This window comes from Callorhinchus milii, unplaced genomic scaffold (genome assembly GCF_018977255.1).
Source record: "Callorhinchus milii isolate IMCB2004 unplaced genomic scaffold, IMCB_Cmil_1.0 Scaffold3, whole genome shotgun sequence".
NCBI lineage: Eukaryota > Metazoa > Chordata > Chondrichthyes > Chimaeriformes > Callorhinchidae > Callorhinchus > Callorhinchus milii.
In genome coordinates, this window is record NW_024704744.1 from 66,231,743 (window position 1) to 66,258,288 (window position 26,546).

A 26,546-nucleotide genomic window follows, 5' to 3' on the forward strand; every position below is an offset into this window, starting at 1 on the left:
CTGGGTGTCTTGTTCGACCCTCAACTGTCTTCTTCCCCACATCCAAGCCACTCCGGCACAGCCTTCCCTCACCTCTGTAACATTGCCCGACTCCACCACTACCTCACCCCTCAGGCCACTGAAACTCTTGTTCATGCCTTCATCACCTCCAGGCTCAACTATGCAAATGTCCTGCTTGTTGGCCTTCCCAACTCCTCCCTCCACAGGCTGCAGATAATCCAGAACTCTGCAACCCGTGTCCTCTCCCACACCAAACTCTGTGACCCCATCTCCCACACTCTCGCCCGACTCCACTGACTCCCTATCCTTCAGAGGATCCAGTTCAAGATCCTGGTCCTCACCTACAAAGCCCTCAATGGTCTCGCCCCACCCTATCTCTGCGATCTCTTAACCCCTTACCAACCCGCCTGCTCCCTCCACTCAGCCGGCTCCGGCCTGCTCCACGTCCCCCGATCCACCCGCCCCACCATTGGCGGGAGAGTCTTCAGCCACTCTGCCCCCAACCTCTCGAACTCCATCACTCCGTCTCGTCCCCTCCTTAGCCTCCTTCAAGTCCCGCCTCAAAACCTTCCTCTTCGACCATGCCCTGGGCCACCCCCCTTCCTCTCCCCTCCCTACACCCCCCTGACCCCAGCTCGGGTCTGAAATGCTGTCACTGTCCAGCACATTGGGACGTCTTCACAACGTGAAAGACGCTATACAAATGTAATCTTGTTGTTGTTGTTAGGATATGGGCGGAAATGTTTTGAATGATCTGGATCTTGTGGATAGTGCAAATGGCGAGGAGTGCATTTGAGAAATCAAGGTAATATGTTATAAAAGTGTGGATTTTGGTGGCATTTTACATGAGATGGGGTGGAGGCGAGCAATGTGGCAGAGGTAAAGAAAAGCAATCTTGTTCAGGGACTGAATCTGAGAAGAGATGAAGATTGAACCAGTACTGAGGTTAAATACTGGTTCTATTTTTACATACTGAGTATATCAATATACCAAAAACAGGTTCTGAATTTTGAATGGATCATAGGCAACGTGACATATATGAACTTCAGAGGCACTTTTAACTGTTTGTTCTTATTGACTGCGAATATTTTCCCTTGAATTTCTCATTCTTCACAAGTCATTTCCCCATCCCCAACATTTTTGGATTGATAGTTTGTGACCTTGTTTTAAATCGGGACGTTGTCTCTGATGATCAGATTAACATAAATCATTTGCATTGATTAGAGCTTCAAAGCCACTATAGAAATCAAAACTATTGATACATTATGCATTCAAGTCATGTCATCATGGCTCAGTTGGTACCACTTTCTCTTCTGAATCAGAAAGTTGTGGGTTCAAGCCCCAAAATCGTGACTTGGAACCCAAATTGTCTCTTTTGACATTCCAATCACCGCTGGTGGTTTGCTACATTGTCGGAGATGCATCCTTTGGATGAGACGTCTGCCTGTTCAGGTGAATATTAAATGTACAATTCGGAAAAAGAAGAGATTTTCCTGTTGCCCTGGTCAACAATCCTCCAAATAAAATTGGTCACTCACTTGATAGTTGTTTTTGGGACATTGTTGTACACAAATTGGCTGTCACGATCATCCACAAAATAGACAGTCACTACACCTGCAGGATGATGTCTCGATTCCGTTGATAGAATCTTACCTTTTGATTGCAAGAATCTTCAACTAATTCTTGTTGATTTTAGAATAATTAACCAAATAAACTTCAGAAATACAATGTGTGTTCTTCTCAACAGGGAACCTTTGTGAACCATCAGGAATTTATTTAAATCTATTACACATTAGATCATTTGTATTTACTTTTCATTTTGTTCTGCCCATCTAACCTAACCCCTTTCCCTCCCCCCAGCAACTTCAAAATACCACTTGAGGAGATTTAGTGTGCAATCAGCAGCTAGGCTGGTTATAACAGATATTCTCATATTTTAACAGCATACCCAATTGGCATATTTTACTGAAATCCTGCAACCCCCATTGCTAGAACACAGCTTAATGTTAAACACTTATCTCTTTTGACCAGAAATAATCCCAACCATATTCTGAAATGGCTCTTCACTCCCCAAGGAAGCACAAAGATCCATGACCTAAGTAGGTAAAAATCACTTGAGATGTTGCTGTAAATGGTTCCTACCTTGTTCTTGTCACTTCCAGTGGTGTCATTCATAACTGAATTAAGATAGAAAGGTGTAAAATCTGATGAAATATTCTGCAATATACTCGAGAGATTATGGAACTTTTCAGCTCCTTGTCCAGCCACGCAGGTTTTTTTCGGCACCAAACTCCTGAGATTCATAATCTGCACTTAACTCTAAACATATAGTACAACCCCCTGTGTTCACGACAAGCACACATTAATCCACAGTAGAGATATTGATGTGTATCTATTGCATCGTTGCTATTATCCTGTTGCAGCCAAGGTGTAGTCTGAATTTTTTCACATCACAATTGAAAAATTACACAGTGCAATCCTGTTACAATTCTTCCCTCCCCTCCCCCGCAGTAAAGTGTGGCCTCACTTAAGAGTGTTCACACGTTTGTCGCCCCTCACCTAATTTTTTCCTTGTTGGCCTCTCCAGCTCAACCAGCCATAAAATCCAACTGATTCAAAACTCCACCACCTGGATTCTCTCCGTACCAAATTTCACACTCCTATCACCCCAGGCCTTGCCAGGCCACACTGGCTCCCTATTGCAAAATGGATTGATTTCAAGATCCTCACACATAAATAAATTCACATCCTAGCACCGCCCTACCTCTCTGATCTGTTTACACTTCATTCCACTACCGGCCCCCTTTCAGCTTCATTGATCTTATATCCGACCCTTGTCCTCTCTGCTCTATCAGCTTTCAATCCCTATGTCCTGGAACTCTGCCTCAATCCCTCAGCCTTAACCTTACCTTGCCCGTCTTCAGATCACATCTGAAGACCGTCTTTTTTCACTGTGCCTACGGTTACCTCCCCACTTTCCCAGCTCGGCATCAAGCTCATCACTGTTAAGCACTCAAGACACTATCCTCCTGAAGGTGACTATACAAATGGTTGTTATGTTGGTGCGATTATGGCCCAGCTTAAGCATGTAACATCCAGCTTCCAGTTGCTGACTTGCTGGATTTGTGTCCTAAAAAGTGTCTGACTTCTGGGTTGTCAGGTCCTCACTTCCTGCATGCATTCTATTTGTAGGAAAGCACTTCTAACATCACTTCCTGAGTGCTGCAAATGCACACTATGCCCAGGAAATGAGGCCAGAGGCTCTTTCAGAATATAGCATGCATGCATTGCCAGGAAGTGGCAACAGCAATGACCTGATAATCCATGAGTCAAGTATCTTTTAGTGCATCATTTATAATACTGTCTCTTAGATTGATTTTTTAGGGAAAAAAAGCCATGAAGCAGGAAGGGCCCTAGTTATCTACTAAGAAAATCAGGGGCTGCTGATTCAAATGGCTACTTTATCATGGAGGAAGGATCCGTTGTCCAGAATTAAAGCCCAAATATTATGTTTAAAGGGCAGTGAAAGGGAAATGGAAGGGATTCCTGGTAAAGTTGAGTGGGTTTCTTTGGCAATTTCCTTTTAAGAAATTGTATGGCAGATAAGATGCTGTATTGTTGTAGGATTTGATTCAAGTGATCAAGTGAAACGATTTTCTTCTCGGGAGTTAGATATGGAAGAATAAACATGTTGTTTCTCATAAAATCCAGAGTGGGCAATACATTAGAGTGTAATTATTAAAATAATGGCACCAACTTATTTTTGTGAGGGGAGGAAGCAAATATCACAATTGTACTGCAGCTACAAGGTAAATTCAGAAAATTAAGTAGTTGAGTTAATAAGCTTTCTGTACTTGTACAGATGGTTTAGAGTTTAATTCTAGCCAGAGGCTTTGCTTGCTCACATTATTTAATACCAACGGTTGCATCTTTTTATATCTTAGCACCAATTTTAGGAGAACTGCTACTCGTGACATCTTGTGTACAAATTGCTTCTCCCACCTCCTCCCCCATGCATGCACACACACACACACAGACAGTGCTACAGAGATTACTGTGCAGATGTAGGCTTTTGTCTATCTGCACAGGCATTTTCCAGGATGACCCGATTGAAGACAATTCTATTTTTTGTTTGGTGCTTTCTGTATCTGTCTTTTTTTTTAAAAAATTGCCAACCAATATTGGAAAATAGCGTAATGGAACCAAAATTGTTGTCTTCTATGGTGTTAATCCCTTTGCCTCGTGCAGGTAGGAAGGCTTAGAATAGTGCTCATACAAACTTCAAAAGCTTGAAAAAAGCAACAATGTGCATTGACACTTCCTGTGCTAAAGGTACGTACAAGCACAGTAGTTGAGCTGCTGTACAGCGTGACTCACTAACAGTCTTGTTGTAATTTATGCTGTGACCTGTTGGCACTTGCAACGTTGCAAACCGTGGCATCTAAAGACTAAATACAAAGTACAAGACAATGCAATCTGCGGTCTATTCTTTTTTTAATAACATAACTGAAGAAGGCTGATTATGACACCCATACACGGACAAGTTGAAAATGAGACATTTTAATTTTTAAAACATCCTTGGCACTGCAGACTGCAGAATAATGCAAATTAAAAAAATGTTCTGATAAATATGCTTACCAAAATGAGCGTGCCAGTGCTGGGGGTTTCAAACCTTTTCCTTTCCACCTGCAGCATCAAGAGTCAGCACAAGCACCGTTCCAAAATCGGATGCAGAATAAAGCTGCCTCTGCAATAATCCATTCCTCTACAACAATAACAACTTGCATTTATATAGCGCCCCTCGCGCAAGGTAGCGTCCCAGAGCGTTTGACAGTGAGAGAGGTGACCCAGAAGTCAGCCATTTTAGTGTGAAAACCAGGAAGAGAATGGGCTGAATGCATGATTCGGGTCGATACTGTAACAGTGTTACAAACTGAATCTGCTCTATAAAGAAGCATGTTATAATGGGGCTGCATGGTACCCGATTCTATGATAGGAAGATGGTAGGAAAGGTATTTTTTTGAAAACTCGATCAAGTAAACAAGAAAACCCGTACCTCCCTTTTGGTCTTGTAAAATATTGTCTCAGGCAGTAGGCTTTCATATCTGTCTAGAGCATAATTCTCCTAAAGTTCATACTTTTCCCGCTTTATTATACAGCAGTGGAAATTGGTTATGAAGCCACTTGTGAAATGAACCAGATGTGTATCTGTGATTTGACTGAAGCTTTGCTCCTGTGTGTAATGTGCTGAGGAATGTTTGGAGAGTTGAGAAGAAATGATAGCTGACATTCTTATTCCAAAAATATGTTTTCTCTGTGTCACTGCAGTTTCACCTGCTCAAAGCTATCCTCCAATAGAAACTTTGACAATCGGTGAATTACTACTGCTCGTGGCTCGATTTAAGGAATAATCCAACGTATCCAAAAACTGCCCTGAAAGTGGTCGCTAGAGTCTGGTTACATTATAATTAATTATTACATATATGTAAGCGCTCTGGGACACTACCCTGTGTGAAGGGCACTTTATAAATGCAAGCTGTTGCTGTTGTTGTATATGTTATTATATTATATATAATTATATATTATCATCCTGTCTTTATAATGGATTTGAATATAAATGAGAAATTTATGATAATTGAACAATTAGTCTAATTCTTGCAGATTTGTCATTCAAATCATAAATTACATGTAAAATAATTTGGAAACCCTGTGCAGTTATCCCATATTACCAGTAATTGTCATTCTGCTTCATCAGATCAAAGAGCATGATAAAATCTGTGAGTTAGGACAAATAACTGGTGAAGGTTGCAAACATAAGTCACTTGCAATGAATGTCTTTATTAATAAAATATTTGAGGATTTAACTGTGCACTAGGGACGTTCTGTACCATGCACCATAACTGTACACACTCACTAAAAGTAACAATTAAAGCAACACAGGAATACAAAAGAAAATCTATTATAGCGTAAATCAATACAATAAATCTATTGAAGACATCAAGTTCTGGATGAGAGCTAACTCACTACAGTTGAACATCAACAAGACTGAGACCCACCTAATTGCCTCCCATTAGCACTTCCACATCTCAGGCAATGGCAGCATCACCATCCATGGATGCACACTCTACCTCACTGAGCCAGTCCAGAACCTTGGCGTCTTGTTTGACCCTCAATTGTCCTTTCTTCCCCACATCCGTGCATGTCCTGTCTACCTTCCCCCCTCTCTGCCACTGTCTCTCCCCTCAGTCCGCCAAAACTCTCATCTACGCATTTATCACATCCAGGCTCAACTACACCAACTCCCTGCTTATCGACCTTCCCCCCGCAAGCTGCAGATCAGAACTCTGCAGGTTGTGACCTCTCCCACACCAGGCTCCACGATCCTATCACCCCCACCCTTGCCCGGCTCCACTGGCTTCCCATTTCTCAGAGGATAGAGGTAAAAGTCCTCATCTGTGCCTTCGAGGCCCTCCATGGCCTTCCTCTTTCCTATCTCTGTGACCTGCTAATCCCATATCAACCTGTCCGCTCCCTTCCACTCGAAGGCTCCAGCCTTCTCCACGTCCCCCGCTTGGCCCACTCAACAATCAGCGGTCGGGCCTTCAGCTTTTCTGCCCCTACCATTTGGAACTCCATACCACTGTCCCTGCTCGGTTCCAAATCCCTGACTGTCCAGCGCCTTGGGACGTCCTCCTGACTGTCCTCCTCAAATGTAATTTTGTATTGTATTTTTTGTATTGCCTAATATGCATCTATGAAGTTGCCGAGGTGAATTGTTATTGCTTTGTCTCCAAGCCATCCTGCCTGATTCCTGCTGATGCCTTCTTGCTTCCAATCCTGTCGGGCCTCACTCTCTGGCCCATAATATTTGCTCCATGACCTTGGGCTCGTTTCACGTCTCGTGCCCCTTCTACTCCATCACCATCAAAGCTTTCAGCTATTATGTCCTTATTCTTTGGTATTCCTTTCTTAAATCCGGAGCTCCATCTCTCTGTCTTTGAAACTCATCTAAACCTGCCCCTTCAACGATGCCTTCAGTCACCTTTCCCCTTCATTCTTTCACCTTACTCAGTGTTTCCTGTCTATCTGAAGCTCCTTGAAACATTTTCCTACATGAAAAGTGCTGTATAAATGTAAATTATTTGTCTCTGCTGCACTCACATCAAAGTGCTTCAGTTCTATACATCCACAGTCCATAATCCATGTTTTTGTCTCTTGTGGACATTACAATCTCACTTTCAACAGTGTCAATTTTAACTTCCTGCCTTTTGTATTAAGTATAACAGATTACCCTCTCTGGCCATCTTCCTCCTTCCCCTTTGCACCTCATAAATCATTGGCATTGACACAGCAAAGGTCATCTAGTCACTTTTTTTCTTGCTTTCAAATGTAACCTTTTATATACCCAATGATGTATTTTAACATTGTTTCCTCAACACATTGATTTTTTTAGCTCTGCAGCACAGATCCAAGGCTTACAGGAAGACTGACAGATCGCTGTTATTGCTAAATAGCTGACGTCAACTCAATCATGTTCCTTATGTACAGGCACATTGTACTGCTGGTTAGCAGTATACTGAATTTTGTTTGGTTGGAGTAAATAATGAAAATAATTTTTGCATTTGACATACTGCTTTTCATGTCGGGAGGACATCTCAAAGCTCTTTACTGGATTTACTGTAAAATGTGGTGACGGTATTTTGCAGGGAAACTCTGCATAATAGAAGTCCGACTACTTGGGCCTAACCATTGTGATGGATTCCAAATATAGCTTTAGTAATAAACTGTGAATAATTACAGTAACTTTGTTAAACGTGTAATCAGATGTGCTCAAGATCTGATTAGCTTTGTTGATAGAAGCTTTGTCTCATATACCAGCACAGACACAATGGACTGAACGGCCATCTTATGGCTTCATAAGATTCACAAGTAGAGAATCCTGCATGTACTGGTCTCCTTGCAGTTTCATTTGGAAGCCTGCCTCATATTTGACTTTTTTGAAGTTTGATTGAAATCAATGGAGGACCCTGACTGGAGGTCAGATGAGAACCGTGCCCACATGGAGTTCAGGGAGTGGGGGAGAAGCACTGGGAGGAGTCAGCGGGAGACGCATTCAGGTACAGGAGTCCTGCAGCTCAGTGGTTAGAGCACTCGCTTTGCAAGCGAGAGACCTGAGTTCAATTCCAGTCGGGGCGAAACCTTGGGCAAGTTTCCTTACTCCACACAGAGCTTAATAATAATCCCTCCAACACCAAAAACAATAATAAATTGGTCATTTTCAATCTACGACTGTTTGTGGGACATTGCTGTGCGCAATTGGCTGCCGCGTTTGCCCACAAATATACAGTCAATTCACTTTACAGTGTGTTCTGTGAAGCGCTTTGGGACGTCCTCCCGACGTGAAAAGCGCTATATCAAATGCAAGGATTATTATTATTATTATTATTACATGCAGGAATCTATATTTATGTATTTCTGCAAATGAGAAGGTTTCCAGACAGTTTCTGCTTTCAATGATTGCATTCCTTTTTGTTCTCTACCTCTGCTAATGGACTTCATTTTGTACACATGTTAACTGTTGCTTATTGCTACCTTCACTCCTAGAAATATTAGCAATCTGATTGAATTGTGCCTGTCCCCTCTCTCTAGGACCCATCCTGCTGGGAAGATGTGCTGGTTAGAAACCGGTTGATGGGTGTATGTCAAGCACAGGATTGTGATGGAACTGTGGCTGTAAGTCTGGGATTTCAGTTTATTATTCACAAACATTTCAAATGTGGGTAATGCTTAATCTTGTTTTTTAAATTGTGTTTTGCAGTTTTCAGGGTGAGAGTTACTCTTATTCATGAGCTATTTTCTTCCTTTCCCATTTTTCCCCCTGGTGTTCTTGACCTCTGGCCCAAATCCGTCTCTGTAAAAAAAAATACATTTAAAATTGCATAGAATTGTGAAAAAAATCTTAATTTCAGTCTTAATCTGGAAACCAGTTCTGTTCAAAGAATTTTCCACAGTTCTGTGTGATCTTAAATTTTAAGACAAAATCATTTGACTTGCTAACATTTCGCAGAATTTCAGGTTTTTTATTCCTTTCCCGACCAAGAAAGCAGATGGCTTGCTTCCAGGGCTTTGCCAATTTCACAGCACATAGGGGCAAACACAGTCACACTCCCCAGCCATCAATTACACACACAACAGAATGCAAGAGCAAATAAAGCTTTCACGTGTGGCATAATAATTCTAAGTTTTAAAAAATCATATTCGACACCATTATAAGATCAACATCAATTTGCACTGATATAGTTTTGAGATGCCTCAATTACATGCTATATCAAATGCAAGGATTATTATTATTGCACTGTGGTTGTTCCTGGTGGATGCTCCTTTAAGAGTAAATTGACAATTAACAAAAGGGTCAGTAAGAAGAAGGGCAGGAAGTACAAAAGGACATTAGGAGTGGGACAAAGTGTATGGTTTTAGAGTGGTGGATTTATGAGTGTTTGGATTGACAAATAAAGAATCTACTAACACACCCTTGATTTGGATTGAATTAAACTACAGTTCCTTTTTCTGGTGGCTTTTGGACACCCATTGTCAATATAGGACTGGAAAATACCATCCATGGTGGTCTATCTGGCCCAAAAGGTCCCAGTATAAAACATTATTTTAATACAAAACATAATCACTAATACATCTCCTTCTGTTTATTTCTGTTTTGCTAACAGGTGCTGCAAAAGGGTGTCCCAAAAGTTACCATGGTATGCCAGAAAGGTCAACTCGTAAAATGTCAAAAATCAGTATTTTGCATAAAATAGTGAAATAAGGATATTTCTATCAAAATTACATAATTCAGAGCAGGGATTATTTCCAGTCAGCTCCTGCAAGCCGAATCCCTAATGGGTAGAGTGGTCCAAGGTGGACAAGCAGAGGAAGCTTGTCAAGACAGTGCTCTCAATGGCAAGCTGTGAGATATTAGCTGTACCCCATTTATAGAGTCCCCAAGCCTTGGTTTAAGCACTCTGGGACTCTACCTTGCGTGAGGGGTGCTATATAAATGCAAGTTGTTGTTGTTATTTGGCTCTTGACAGTTTGAGCCTAAGACTCCCTGGTAAGTAGTAAAAGTCCCTCCAGGGAGAGCGTGCATTCCATTCCAAGCATGGACGTTTTCATGTGTAGATGGTATATATCTGTGGAACACTGTCTGGTTTGAATACTCCTAAGCACAGTGATTGGTTTCTGCAAGTGTCGGACCAAAACACTTTTTGGTTGGCCGTATCTTCCTTTATACTACAATTATGGTTCTTGTGTTTTTCTCCACCAAGCTACACATGATGGTAAAGAAGAATGTATTAACATAAAATCAACACAATGCTATCCCTGGAGAAAATGACAGGAATGGAGAGCGTTTCCAAAGTAAAAGTATATTTACAAGGAATAAGTACTCATGCACCAATTAAATTAAACAAATTGAAACCTCTGCACTTCCTGAAAGGATGGTGGAAGTGGATTTAATAGTAACTTTCAAAAGGGAATTGGATATATACTTGAAAAGGAAAAAATTGCAAGGTTATGGGGAAAGAGTGGGAGAGTGGGACAAGTTGGTCGCTCTTTCAAAGAACCGGCACAGTCATGATGGGCCGAATGGCCTTCTTCCGTCCTGTAAGATTCTATGATTCTATGACTGCTTCATAAATATATTAACTATTTTGTGCAAGTGTTTACAGGGGAGGACATTTGAAATACGACGACCAACATATGTAGTATGACCTCTGGGATTCTGACATTAGTTAAGCTAAAGGCACTGAAAAACAATACATTTTTGCAGGATGAATTCTACCCAGGATCATTAGAAAGACAAAGACAGGAGATTTGTGAAGCACTGACAGTCAGTTTGAAATAGTCAATCATCGGTAGTGAGATACCGCTTGTAACACACTAGAAAGAACCAAATGTGTTTCTTGTTTACAAGAGAATTGACAACAATTTCCTGGCAACTGAAGACTCATTTGCCTGGTTTGAATATGCTCTGAACACTGAACGTTATAATATGATGATAGTTTCTGCTTTACACAGAAGGGAAACTCCTGTTTTCCTTAAAAATAATATACAAGTTGAACTGTATACCCAAAGGAACATTTCAGTAAATAGGGGAATGTTAGATGATAAATGTGGTCTGAATATACATATTTGTAAATGGCCCGTTGATTGTTAGCTGCCCTCTTTTAGCATTAACTTCTTCTTATTTCACATGTGAGAGTTGATGTATTTAGTGTGCTGGAGAGTACTGTGGCTTAACATCCATGATGAAGAACCAGTGGTGACTCAGCCCACACCTGGCATCAGTCTGGTAGCCAGAAGCGGACCATGTCTCTTTCATATCTGTTATACAATCTCCTAATTAGCTGGAGGCACTTGGAAAAGGGCACTTGGTTCAAACTCAGTGCGATATAATTGTGTTCCATTAGACTCTTCTCCTGACAGACCTAAAGCAAAAAAGGCATTTTTAAATGGAATATTGCTCAGACACAATGCATGTCTCCAAGTCCAATTTTGTATTTGTCTCATCAAAGCTGCTTTGTGGCCTCTTTGCCTTTCTTCATTGAATATGGATAGGCAGTCTTAAATATTTCTCTGATGTTCCTTTTCTCCATGCTGTGGAATTTGACTCCAAACAATTGTGAATGGAAGACTGCACAAATTCATGCTTGTAATATAAAATTCAGATCCAAACCTAATTACTTTATTGAACAGCTTGTAACTGGTAAATGCACTGAATTAGCTTGGATGCCAAAGAGCATTCATTGGATCAGACAATTAGGCTTATTTGTGGCCTGAACTTTTGGTGTGGTAATAAATTTAGTTTGGTTTAATTGAAGAACATTACTGGAGGAAGGATATTCTATTGTCTTTCTCCCGCACTCCCCATTAGCCCTGTTTTAATTTAAGGGCCATCAGCCTGGTGCAGTTTGTAGCTCTGAGACCACTGTTAATTCACTTCATGGCTATTTGTAAGACATTGCTGTGCTCAAATTGACTGCTACATTAATTTACAAATAAACAGTCACGGCACGTTATAGAAATCTCTTAAGTGGTTTGAGATGTTTCAACATATTTCTAGAAATCGTTGTATTTTCATGTCTGGAGGATGTCTTGATGTGCTTGGCTGGATTTACTGTGAATTGTTGTAACTTGTAGGTGAACATGGCAACGAGTTTTCACACACCAATGTTCCCCAAAATAGCATTGTATCTGAGGGATATAAGCCTTCGTCAGTTCTGACGAAGGATTGTGGACCCGAAATGTTGACTCACTTTCCTTTCTCCACATATGCTGCCTAACCTGCTGAGTGTTCCCAGCGACTTCTGTTTTTCTTTGCATTGTATCTGGGGGATTGTTGGTCAGGACACCGGGAGAAACTTCTTTCCCTTTTTGAATGGTGCTACGATGCAAACACTTTAGTTTTCCTCTTTTTTTCTAACTCCTCTGTCTCTATTTTCATATTTTCTTGCAATCTTTCACCACATACATCCTATGGTCCCAGATTGACCCACAGTGCCAAGAAGGAAAGCCATGCCTTTGATTAGTTTCTATGTTTCTTATTTCCCTCCCCCTTCCCCAATTGTTTTACTAATTTTCAGAAGTTTATTTTTAAATAACATAAACGTGAGACTGAGAAGTTGAAGCTAACATGGTCATGGCTTGAATTTAAAATTCATTTCAAATTCCTTCTCTGCTATTTCGAGCATGTTAACACAATTAAGTATGCAAATAACAGTAAGTGCACAAAGGTTGCATGCAAAAGAAGTGGGTTTACCATCTCGTTGTTTTCTCTCCAAACAGATGACTTCTTTCATTCTGTTCTTTGCATTCCTGGGAATGCATATACTGAAGCCAGTTTTATATTATGAGTTTGTCTGCAGAGCTGAGCCAGTTTCTGGAGACGTTGTTGTGTAACTATCTACCCTGAGGGAGAGGTGAGCAGAGTTCCCTTGGAGCTGAGTTGACTCCAAGGTGATATGCTTGGCAAAGGAATGCCAAAATTGACTTGGTGGCTTGGTGGTTTGGTTCCTGACTAGACTGGTGCTCAATATCCCTGTATGCGGTTGCAGTGGGATATCTGGCTGCTGTTACTTTTACACAATAGTTTGTCTCCAGAGGCACCTCATGGTGTAAAATCTGGATTTTCCCAGCTGCAGATCGTTCAGACACAATTTTTAAGTTGGAGCTCCTGTTTCCTTCAGCCACTCTGACTCGAGTCCTGTGGCTTTGTGTTAAGAGCACTTACCACAAGCCAGAGGACTTGGTTTCGATTCCCGGGCAGGGCGAAACGTTAGGCAAGTTTCCTTACTCTACATGCCTCTGTTTATCTAGCAGTAAGTAAGAACGTGGTTGTTAGTCGAATGGTGGATCTGGAGGTAATAATCCTTTCAAAAAAATACTAATAATAATTTATAATAGTAATAGTCACTCAATCCACGACTGTTTGTGGAAAACTGCTGTGTGCAATTGGCTGTCGCGTTTCACCAAGAAAATATTAGTCAATTGACTTTGCAGTATATTCTGTGAAGCACTTTGAGACTCCTTGAAGACATGATAAGGCGCTGTATCAAATGCAAGGGTTATTGTATTATTATAAGGTTGGAAGGCAGAGTGGAGTTAACAATTTTCCATGCCTGTGCAGATATCTTAACATCACATAAGTATTGTCATTTTCCCACAGTTGGTGAATAGTGGAGAGATTTCTAATAGCAGTCCTTGCATGCACGATATCACTGCAATACTTAGGTGATAATATTAGGACATTTACTTATGAATCGCATGCTTATCGCATGATTTAAACAAACAAGTGGACAATCGACACTCATTTGATTAGAACACAAAATATTTTACTGGCTGTTTGCCTATGCAATTGAATCCCTCTACTTTGCCCCCTCTTCTGCCTTCAAGTTGCACCTGAAGATTTTCGTCTTCAGGAGCCCAAGCTGGCTGAAAGATAAACGGTGGACGGCATAGTTAGTTGAAGCTGGTTCTGCAGAGAGTGATTTTTAGACTGGTTTTGCAAGCAGAGAGAAAGGGGGCCAGGTGAAGGGATTTTCGTCTACGGTCACCTACCCTTTCTCCCTAGCTTGAGTCAAAGTTCGCCATTGCTCAGCATTTCAAAGTATTACCTCATGTGAAGGGCACTCTATAAATACAAGTTGTTGTATGCAAACATCTTTGATGTCATTGCGATTCTTGTACTCTGGAGGTCAAGTAAGAGTTTCATTGCCAGCTTTCAAGATTCTGGACCCACAAAGTCAAGGTAGTGTTAGTTTCGCCCTCTAACGTTGTGAAAAGTGGTCCAATGACTCCAGGATTGATGAGCTCTCCATTTCTAACACAGAAAGAAGAGGATGGTGAATCCACAGTCTTAGCATCAATGGTGTCTGTCTTGAGCTTTAAGAAAGCATCAAAATATAAAGGATAATCTTGGAAGTCAATTTGCTTTCATAGTTTTGAATATCTTGGCCACTAGTTGCAAAGCTTTTAACAATCTTCTGCATTTCATCTGCACATAAGTAGTTTTTTTGTCCTGCAGAAGTTTCTGCAGCTTCAAAAAGGAAATGTTGCATTGATTGGCGAGACCTTTGTGATGGGGGGTGGTGGGGAGAGAAGGGGAAGGTGCTTGCACGCATACAGTATTTGAAAGGGTGCACTACTTAATTAGCATTGCCAGTACCGGAATTGCACTTGTGCCACCAGCAATTTGCCAATTAAGAGTGTATAATTAAACCCAAATTAAATTAATTTCTCATGGAGCTGCTCTCCTGCTGTCCCGCCATTTAAATCTGGTCAGGCTGAACAGACGGTAGCTGCGTGTAACCACTTACGTGCTTCCTATCCCATTCCGTAGGGCTGCCCGTCAGACAGTGACAGACATGTTAAACTGGAGTGAGTGTGTCTGGAGGCAAGGAACAGCTGTGATCAGAATTTTTGGACTAACACTTATTGTGGGTTTTTTTGTTGCACAAAATTTCCTCCAAAAGGAAGAAAGTGAGAGATTTTTAAAAAAATAAAAAGCAAGGCTTAAAATAATGCAGGCTGCTTCTTTGAAAGAAACAACAATTTGCACTTGAATAACGCCTTTTATGTAGAAAATAAGTTTTTTCATACTGGTTCTTATCTAATGTTTTCAACCACAAAATACGATCAATTCACATTACAGTATATCCTATGAAATACTTTGAGATATCTCAACCACTTGATAAGCTATATCAAATGCAAGGATTATTATTATATTGTTACATGAGCGTTTCCAAGGATGGTACACATAGTGGGAGCCCAAGCTGGGTGAGAGATAAACTGTGGATAGCGGGGTTAGTTGAAGGTGGTTTTGCAGAGAGTGAATTTTAGACTGGTTTTGCAAGCCGGGAGAAAGGGGGCCAGGTGGGGGGGCTTAGGGAGAGCCCCAAAGAGCGGTTTGAAGGGAAATCTCCAGGAAGCTTAATGGGCATATTTCCTTTATTTTCAGTGGCTATTTTTTTCTTCCAAGAGTCATATTTTCTCTTCTATAAATTCATCAGAATTCAGTGATTCTTTTCTCTCTACCACACATGACTGGAAACAATACAATACAAAATTGCATTTGTATAGCGTGTTTTGCATCTGGAGGACGTCCCAAACAGCCACTGATCAACATTCTTCTTTAATGGTATTATCGAATGTACCCAAAAGGTATCTGAATCTTATACTCATCCTTTCGTCAGTCAATTCACTTTACAGTATATTCTGTGGAGCACTTTGAGATGTCTCAATGACGTGATAAGGCGCTATGTCAAATACAAGTATTATTATTATTAGTGCATACTGGTTCCTTCTGCGGTTTTCACCCCTACTAATATTATTATTATTATACCTCTGTATGGATTTTCACAAGAAACACTTTACCAGTTTAAAAGATGGTCAGCAGCTGCCGTCTCTCCCCTTTGGACTATTTTCCCCATGTATTCCAACCCAGTGTTGGGCAAGGATAAAACCCAACACTCGCTTACATTCCTTTAGATTGACTAGCTGATTCAGTATTGGGTATAGAAGGAAAGGCACACCCCAGATTCTACCTTAAAAATGACCTCTTCCAGCTAATTGTATTTTGAATTAATCAATGGGTTTTCTCACTCTGTATTCAGGTGCTTGGTAGATTATTCCGAATATTTTATAACTTTTGAGATTTCTAGAGATTCCTTCAAAATGTACAGCTCTCTGATTTCCGTATATGTCCTTTGGCCCAGCTTGACAAACTCTGAAGTAATTTTGGGTTTTCCTTATCTACACCATTAAATGGTTTATGTACTTCGATGAGGTCTTCACTACATGCCTTTCCTTCCAGACTGTAAAGCTTAAATTTCTCTAATCTTCTGCAGTGCCAATCCCCTTTACGCTTGGGGGCTGTCTTCTAGGAAAATAAATTACAAACCTAAAAGGTGCAGCAAACTATCTCTGTAATGCAGTTGCTCTAGTTAAATGTTAATGATATTCACATCATTGTACAATTACTTTGGTGATTGTTTACAGTATGGTTTTTACTTTTATTTTAGGAGTTTTACACTTTCGCATATTTCTCAATTCCTATCTCTCACTCTGTTCTTTTTCCTTGTTTTCATTGATATTCTTTAACCTTAGGGGTGCTTCCGAGCTATCGCTAAAGTTGCAGTAAATTCTAAAATGACTTACGTATGGGTCAGCACCCATGACACGATTGACTTGCATAAATAAACTGGTTATAGTGGAACATTCAATGCCACTCAGTCAGGATCAGGATTCTAAATTGAAAACCAAAACATCAAATGCAAGATAAACCATTTCATTATCTCTGCTATTCCCCTATCTCTCCTTCTCCCCTTATCTCTGCTGTCCTGGCGATCTTTGCCACAAATATCTCTCTTATCTCAACACCTTTGTGCCTGCCATTCCTATTGCCCAAGGGTGAATGTGGAGTTTTTTTTGTGTTAAGCCAAGGTGGGAGAACAGATGGACACGGTCAACTATACATGATGTTTGTGTGACACCTTTGCAGCAGGAGCAACAGTGTGGAAGGGCTGATAGTCAGGCACTCATCTTCCTGGTTTCACTCAATTATTTTGCAGTTTTTCCATTTCTTAACAGGACTCTGCAAAAGTTTATTTGCACGATCCAGTCTGATAAAGTACACATGCCAAAGGAAGAACGCCTCACCTCAGGGGGATTGTTGCATCTCTCACTTACTGTACCATACTTGTTCCATAGTGGGGCACAGAAAGTGTCAAAAGCACAAAATAAACAGTGGGTGGGACGGATATTGGTGTGCAATTGTCTACACTTTGACACTGCTTCTTCAACCAAACAATGGGGAGAGGTTTTGCCAAGCTGGAACCCAGATTAATTATTTGAACTGTGATCCTGGATTTGTTTAGGGAATATGCAAATATCTCTCATGGAAGGGTCAAGAAAGGGAGTTCCAGACTTTAGGGGCGTAGAATCTGAAGGTGGCCCAGAGTGGTCGGGGAACAGATAGCTAGCCCAAGCTTGCCGAGTGGAGGGGACAAGCAAACAATGGGGTGCGAGAAGTTTAGAGAGATGATGAGGTGCTAGGGCATGAATGAATAATAATAATAATAATAAGAAGAAGAAGAAGAATGTGAGGATGGGAGCCTTCATATAGAATAGGTAGGCGATGGGTAGGCTGTGGAGTCTGGAGTTGACTGGTGTGACCGTACAAAAAGAGAAGGGAGCTTCTCATGGGATACTGGCAAGCATTCTTCCATATTAATAACTCATTTACTTCATAGCTGTTGTGGGGGCTTTGCTGTATGCAACGTGACTGTTTTTGCTTACAAAAGCAATCCATGCATAATATTATAAATATCTTGAAACACTTTGAGATATCTATCCTTGTTTAAAAATAATCATTGTTCTTCAAATTTTGAAAAGCAAATACATTCAGTGGCTCATTGTAATATTATGGTAACTTAGAATCATTGTACACAAATGGAAAATGGAAAAATGGTGATTGGATCCAAGTGAAGTGAAGCCTAAGTGGATTGACACATGTTACCAAGACTGAAATATTCCCCTAATTGCTGCTTTCACTTTGCAGGAGTTCTACTTCAAATGTGGAGCACACCCAACCTCTGACAGTGATACATCAGTGGTTTTGAACCTAATTACCCCAAACAGGCAGCACGTGCCCTGTATAACTTGTACTGATACTGGGTAAGTATCTCTATTTTCATGTGCACACAATTTACCAATATTTTACTTAAAAGGCAAAAATACTTGTCAACAAAATGTCATCCAGGTTCTACACCTTCACAGAAATGGTGGGCTCAATGCAATAGAGGCAAAATCTAGGATTATTCAAAGGCCAGTTGAACATCATGATGAGAAAGTTAATGTTCTGGAGAGATGAACTTGGTACACTATTACTTTTCAACCTGCTTTATTTTCTTATGCTCACTAGTCTGAGTGCATTTCTTCTCTATTGACTTAGAGTGGATAAGACTTTCAAAATATATTTGTTTTTGTTTGAATTTTTGTTTTTGTTCAAATTTGTTACCTGTGTTGCAGAAAGCATTTTTTGTGAATGGATTTATTTCCATATTAAATTAATGATGAACCTCTCCAAAATACTGTATACCAAAGTGCTTCTGGGCTCAATTGCTACTGCGTGTTTTCTGTGCTCCAGTTCTTTAAAAACATTTATTTTAAGGAATAGTAACTTGCATTGATTTAGTTGGCAATGCAGCCAGCACTTAAAATAACATTGTAAATAGCAGCAAGTTCACAAGTTGCCTTTGTGTTTCCTTAGTGATGACATTGATTAATATCTGATTCAAAGTGATCTACTCTTAAGAACTTGCTGTGCACATCAGCGATGACTCCTATTGGGTTAATTGATCTAACAGGCTACATCTTTCCTCCCCTCTAATGTTCACTTTCAAGAAAAATGCTATAATGTTCAAAATCAGAGTTGAAAATATCACGATGTGAAAGTCCTCCGCAGCGTGTCTTAAATTGTTCTTTGCAGGCTGGGCTCTTAGTCTTGTAATGCTTTATCAATTGATTGGTTATGGTGCATACACTCCTGGTTATCTGAAGAAACTGTGAGATCCTAATCTTGCTTCCTTTCGTGCAGTACCTCCAGAGAGAGGGAGAAAGATAAGTACCTCCTTAGAAAACATGTCAGGACTGACACCAGGAAGATTTTGTTGCCAGAGAGTATTGAATGAGTATAACAAGTTATCAGGTGGGTGAGGCCAGCGGACTTTGATAGGAGGACAATCGGGTGGGTGTTCTGGAAGGATGAGATCAAATGGACATTCTTTATTTGAACCTTATTTGTGATCTTGAGAGAAAATTTGGAAGCAGGTGGAGCCTTTCACGGATCTCAAAGCATGGGATAGTTTGGCCTTGTGTGGGTCTGGCTCAGTTTGTAGCACGCTTGCCTCTGAAGGTTGTAATTTCAAGCCTCACTTTGGAACTTTGAGTTAACAGTTTAGGCTGACACTCTTGTGTGGTAATAATAATCCTTGCATTTGATATAGCACTATATCACATTATGGAGTTGTCTTACAACAGTTCACAGGATTTTACTGTAAAGCGTAGTCACTATGTATTTGTATCAAATATGGCAGTCATTTTGTGCGCACCAATGATTCAACAAACATCCATGAAGTGAATGACCAATTTTGTCTGGGAGATTTGTAACTAGGACACCAGTAGAAACTCCCTTCTCTTTTCAAATAGTCCACTTGTACAGGCAGATTGGACCTCCAAATCATCCAAGTGATTGCACCTCTGACAATGCAACACTCCAGCAATATTGCTGCGGAGAATCCTGTTCCAAAAGTTATATGTCACAGATTTTGTAAATCACATTGAATAAAACCAATGAAGGTTTGTACATGGGTCTATAATTGGTCACTAAATAGTAAAGGTGGCATCCTTTGGGTGAAATCACAGTCCCATCTGCCTGTCCTGATGAGTGTTAAAGAGCCAGTGACACTATCCAAAAATAGAAGGTGATTTCTACTAATGTCATGGCCAAATTGTGGCACTCAATTCATGGCTGTTTGTGGGACATTTCAGTGATTTCTGGATAGCTATAAAATAATTACTTGTCAATTTACTTAATAGGTTTTTGCTCAATGTAATCAACTGCTGGTTTGAGTTACCAGGAAAGGGTGGTAGAGGCCAGAATATGAAATTTATTTAAGAAACAGCTTGATGCTGTGAAGGGAAGCCAGGAAGACATTTTTTTTGGAACATGAGAGTGGTTTAAGACGGCTTTGTTCATTTCTACCTCTCGTGTGATGTTTTTCTTTTTAAAAAAATTGCATTGGTTACAATACTTTTTTTAATATAAAACATGAATGTTGTGTAAAGGTTTGTACTTAACCTGAATCAATTGTCTTTCTCAACTTTATAGCCTGATGAGATGGGAATAAAATTCTCACAAATTTTGAAAATTATTTAGATTTCGCAAATCACAGTGAATAAAACTATACTTTACCCACTGTCATATATATACTGATCATTCTGACCTTAATTTCCATTTATCTGCCAATTCTATTTTCAGCACCAATTGTATGCTGCTGATATTAACTATAGGTTTAAGGTTTCCGTAGATATTTGCAATAATTAAAATACTTGCATTTGATAAAGCATCTATAACTGTGAAACATTTCAAAGTGTTTCATTGCAGTAAAGTGTAGTGATTGTGTGCGGAAAGAATCAACCAATGTAGGCACCTTTCTCTTTCTGAAGTGTCATGGAATCTTTAACTTCCAATTGAACAGGCAATTGTTTAACCTCTCATTTGAAAGATGGTACCTCTGACAGCACAGTGCTCCACCAGCATTGGAGAGTCAGCCCAGAATGTGAGCTGAAAGCTTCAGTGTAGGGCTTCAACCCACAGCCTTCTGATCAAGAGGCAAGAGTGATTGCAACTGAGCTAAGTTTATACCTTTAAATAATGTCTGCGGTAAAAACTGTATTGCAGCATGTTGTGAAGCATCATTTAAAACGCTACTCCTATATTCAATGCACTTTTGTCCCAACAATAAGTATTAATGTGCACTATGGTCTCTTAAATCTGTCACAAATTTTAAGACAAAATAGTCTTCCAGGCTACGATTGCGGGCAATTTTGAACCTCACGTGGGCACTAATAACCCTTACTGAGATGAAAGGTGGGTGCACATCTCTACGTTCCCATGACTGATGTATTTGGCATTTCAGATTGATCCCAGTAGTGAGTGTTTTGTACCTGATACCAAATGCAATGGCCACAAATTTATTCGTATTTCTCGAATCTATAATAAATATCTTCCTTCCATTCACTTCAAATCCTGGTAACAAAAATTACCTGTCGGATTAATAAACAAAAGGTGTCAGCTCTGCAAAAGATCTTTAATTGATCTCTTTGTCTGCTCCACACAAAAAATAAACTGCCATTGCAAAAGAAATTCTGTTGATTACAGGGGCTGTTTCATTATTGAGAAAGTCTGACTTGAACATCTGTGATCAGGGCTCCCTCTGCCTCCTTGTCCTCCTCGACCTCTCTGCCGCCTTCGACACTGTCGACCACTCCATCCTCATACACCGCCTCTCCGCTTTACTTAATCTTCATGGACCTGCCCTTGCCTGGTTCGATTCCTATCTCTCTCACCGTCTCCACTTCGTTGCCTCTCACGGTTTCTCCTCCAGCCCCCAGGACTCTGTCTTGGCCTTCTCCTCTTTAATATCTACATCATCCGCAGACATGGGGTCAACTTCCATATGTATGCGAATGACACCCAACTCTATCTTTCTGCCTCCACCCTCAACTCCAGGACCACTGCTGTCCTGACAGACTGCCTGTCGGACATCAAGTCCTGGATGAGGGCAAATTTCCAACAGTTGAATGTGAACAAGACTGAGGCCCTCCTGATTGGCTCACACCAGCGCCTCAGCACCTCAGGCACTGGCAGCATCAACCTCCATGGTTGCACACTTCAACTCACCAACCCAGTCAGGAACCTGGTGTCTTGTTTGAACCTCAACTGTCTTTTCTGCCCCACATTCAAGCCATGACCCACTCTGCCTTCCCTCACCTCTGTAACATCACCTGACTCCGCCACTACCTCACCCCTCAGGCCACTGAAACTCTTGTTTATGCCTCCATCACCTCCAGGCTCAACTATGCAAATGCCCTGCTTGTCGGCCTTCCCAACTCCTATAATCCAGAACTCTGCAGCCCGTGTCCTCTCCCACACCAAATTCCGTGACCCCATCTTCCCCACTCTCACCCGACTCCATTGGCTCCCTATCCTTCAGAGGATCCAGTTCAAGATCCTGGTCCTCACCTACAAAGCCCTCCATCGTCTCGCCCCAGCCTACCTCTGCAACCTCCCAAACCCCTACCAACCGTTCCCTCCGTTCAGCCGGCTCTGGCCTGCTCCACGTCCCCCGACCCACCTGCCCCACCATTGGCGGGAGAGCCTTCAGCCACTCTGCCCCAACCTCTGGAATTCCATCCCCCAGTCACTCCGCCTCACCCCCTCCTTATCCTCCTTCAAGTTCCACCTCAAAACCCTCCTTTTCGACCATGCCATCGGCCACCCCCCTTCCCCTCCCCTCTCTTCCCCCCCCGACCCCAGCTCGGGTCTGAAATGCTGTACTCTCTCCAGCGCCTTGGGACATCCTCCCCACGTGAAAGGCACTATACAAATGTAATCTTCTTGTTGTTGAAATCAAAGGGTTGGTTGTATAAAACTGTTCCCACAAACAGCAAGATAAACGTCGTGGCTAACGTCAGATCAGAACTTGCTTAAAGGAGATGTTTATGCTGCAGTATTTTCACAGGAAAATAGACACACCACATTTCCAATGTAAGGTTATTCAGTGTTTTGTAATAATTATTTGGCTTTGAAATGTGATTCTTGGCGCTTTTTCCAACAATGTGACTTCACATTCTGACTGGACCCCCTAGCTGCCATTGCTGGTTGCTGGTCTTAAGTTCAGTTCAGTGCTCGGAGGCACAGGATGTTACATAAATGTTGTTGTTAGTTCCCTCATCTTTATCTCCAACACCTGTGGCAGGTCTCTGCTTTAAAAGCATTAAATTAGTAACCCTCAAATATTGTGCACTTTTCTTATAGCCTCTCAGTGATGCAGTGAGGAACAGGAAATGTAAATCTGTGGCTTCTTGCTCCACATTGTTCTGCTGCTGGAAACGAGGTTGGTTTACTTCCAGTAGTATAAACAAAACATAAATGAAATACGTTGGAACATTTTCAACCAGATTACTATAGTTGTTGCTATAAGTCTGCCCATGATTTGTCATCAGTTTGCACCAAATTGGCAATTTCTCAGAAATACCACAAGGATTACTGTTGTGGACGGTGGAAATGTCATACTGATGTGGTAGAATGTACTCTTGTGAGATTGTTGGTTCAAAGGATATTATTGAGACGACAGCAGCATAAGTCTGGCACTGTGAAATATTCAATAGCCAGCATTGACTTCTTATTTTACACACAAAACTACCCACCAAAATAAAGGAAAGGGAGTAGCATTTCCTTCCCTGCTGAGCTTCGCGCTAATGGTGCTCGTAATGCTAATTTGTATCAGCAGATTTTCATTGGACTTCATCAAGCATTTTTCCAAGGGTGGGATTTATTTACAAGTTGGCTGGTAAGCCTTTAATAAAGAGTAAATGGTTTGAGTGAATTCCTAGCGTTAGCTGCATTATCTCTGGCTTCCTAGGAGCTTTAATGTTCAATTGTTGAAATGCTGGTGATTTGCACCCAGCCACTGTATATATTGTGATTGAAAATCTGGCAACATGATTCCCCAGAAGCATTAGTCTTCAGTATGCTCTTACTTTGCTATTGTCTCTGCTGCAGCTGCTGTCCCACCTCATGGGGTTGGATTGCATGACAAAGTCACTTTGAGACCCCAAATATTTTAATGCAGCCGAATGGAATTAGCTGATGTGATTGACACAAAGAGGAACTGCAGGCTCTTCTCCTGTTTATAAATATGGATTCTTGCCTGCTGCTCTTATTATTGCAGAAATGGATTAAAGTGACAAGAGCGAACACCTTGTGTTTCACAAGATGTATCCCAAATCGTACAATTACATTTCCGTTTAAAGATCAATTGTTTTTAAAACATGTTGGGCTCTAAAATGTGACATTTGCAAACGCAATGGCTGTTTTGCTATGTTTTCCAACTTTTTGTTGGACTTCCCAAGACGACCCCAAAAAAATGTGATGGCATACCCGAATAAGCAACTACTTCTGGTTTGTGAATGCTGAACTTTACCCACCATTATGAGATCTAAAGGTCCACAGAATGAGCCAAGGTATCAGGTAAACTCACTGCGCAGAGAAGGCAACTAACTGCAGCAAGAGTTCACTGCAAGTGTGCAAATCATTAACCCTTTCTCAAGCTTTAAATCAAATCAAATTGGCAGCTGTTTATAGAGAGATATGTTGCCTCCCTCCTTTACAGTCAGAAGGGCAGTGAAGTGAAGATCCTGTTTATGTCCACCCAAATGATAAAATAATTCTAAGAACAGCTGCATAAGCCTTCAGGAAATTCCACTAACCAATTCCCCAGATGCCAAGCTGCTTTCTTCTATAAGTTCAGGTTCATCTGATGAGATGTTACACTAATGGCGTATTCCTACTCTGTTTAATCTGAACAATACTGTAACGTTTAGCTCAGAAACTATATAGTTCCTCAGTAAATTGTAAGGACCCAACAGTGATGTTAACTTTATAACTTACCATTATGTAATGCAAATTAAGGTGATGTAGCATTTTTTTTAAAACAATATGAACAGAATCAAAATAAAAATAATAACTTTCTAGATCTAAATCAAGTTTTGATAGGCCAGCTCCCCTAAGGGGGTTGTGATTTATTTCCCCCAGGTTTAAGCTTGGTCTGATAGCATTTAAAATATACAGTGCCAAATTGGTGTTTCACTGTTGACAGATATTAATATGTAACAGGTGGTCAAGAAGGCTTTGGTGGATGGAGGTTGTGTGTTTTTTTAAACCTCATCAGCAACAACTTGTATTCATATACCCTTCACATAAAGTCATATCTTGGAGAGTATACAAAGGGAGGAAGGTTTTGAGCAGACCTTATTTTGTGAAAGCATGGCTTTAAATAATGGACAGTGTTTTTAGGTCAATGTGAGTTTTATTACTATCATCTTTTAAATTCCTTTGAGACATGCGTGTGTTTACCATCAACTGACCTAGCAGACAGGCAGGCAGACAGGCTGCCTGCAGTTTTCTTTGGAACTGGTGCTACTGCCACTCTTGAGCTTGACACTGAGAGGTATGTATTGGTGACTTGAACCCCTCTTTTCTCTCACTTCTAGTAGAAAATGCACTGCCTCAATTGACTGATGCCAAAGATTGCAAAATTATCCTGTGAGGATGTATGAGTGTAGGTGGGTGACCTAATATTCCATGGCAGAGTGTGTTGCAGTTGCAGCACTTACAACGTTTGCCCCCAATTTGTCCAGTTTTAGTTTTGGGTTGAAGGTAACTGAAATCATATTGATTGTGTGTGGGATATTTGAGCACATTGCCAATGTCCCTACATTTACTGGAATGAGGTTGTTTAGTCCCCTGTTTTTTTTTAAAAAAAGCATTGACATTGTACCCTATCCATCTCTCTGACTATCAGTTGAAGTCACTGAGTTAAAAACAAATATGATTTATTTGACTTTTTCCAGTCTTGATAAGTAACATCCTCTTAGCATACCTTGCCGTTTGTTTGAAAATGGTTTAGCAGAATCACTCTAGCTGTCCTATTTATCAGTGTATATGTTTTAATCTTGCATGTTTTGCATGTCATGATAATGTAGTGTTCTATTATAGATTTATTGGTGTTCTTTTGCCCCTTAGCAAGAGTGATGCAGTGATGTTCCAGCCCATTTGTCTATGCCACATAATATGGGAGTTAGATGCCTCAAGACTGCCTGAACAGAAAATCATCACATTTTCCAGCAAGTTTGTCTGATGGCAGCTTTGTTTTCAAATTTATATTATAATTAAATTTAGCTTTGGTCTGTTAAAAGCAAATGACTTTTATGACTGCATAAAGTGGACAAAGGAGTTCTATTAACCCAATGCTTTATTGTTTGCTCTCCCCAGAAGTTAGATGGTCAGAGGTTTCCCTCTAGTCAGGTCTATAAATGTGCTGGAGAGGAGGTGAAGGGGAAGAGTTCTTTTGTAGAGAACTGTGAGCTTGGGGACAATAATTAAACTGAGGTATCTGATTCCTGATGTTGTTTATGTGGAGCAATTCTTTTGTGTCTGCCTTCGAAATATCTGGGGTAAGGCTGATTTCTTCCAATTCACTGTAGTTGAGTTTTTATCTTGAGAATTGACTGAATTCTAATGGTATGGAAATTAATGGGTAGAAAGGTGGTAGGTTGAGTGTTGTACAGCAGGATGTAGTGCTGATAGACTGATATTTTGCCCCTTACACCATAGATGTATAAGTTGATTCTTCTGGTTTGGCTTCTAA

At 40.7% G+C, this 26,546-nt stretch overlaps 1 protein-coding gene across 2 annotated transcripts in view; it reads left to right on the plus strand.

Annotated features, from left to right (window-relative positions):
* Nucleotides 1–26,546, plus strand: part of prkn (parkin RBR E3 ubiquitin protein ligase) — a 423,212-nt gene that overhangs the window by 210,625 nt on the left and 186,041 nt on the right. For both annotated transcript variants that reach the window (XM_007889436.2, XM_042332972.1), the window contains exons 5-6: nt 8,650–8,733; nt 18,110–18,225. In XM_007889436.2, coding sequence (XP_007887627.1) covers nt 8,650–8,733; nt 18,110–18,225 — 200 coding nt within the window. The remainder of the gene's footprint in view (nt 1–8,649; nt 8,734–18,109; nt 18,226–26,546) is intronic.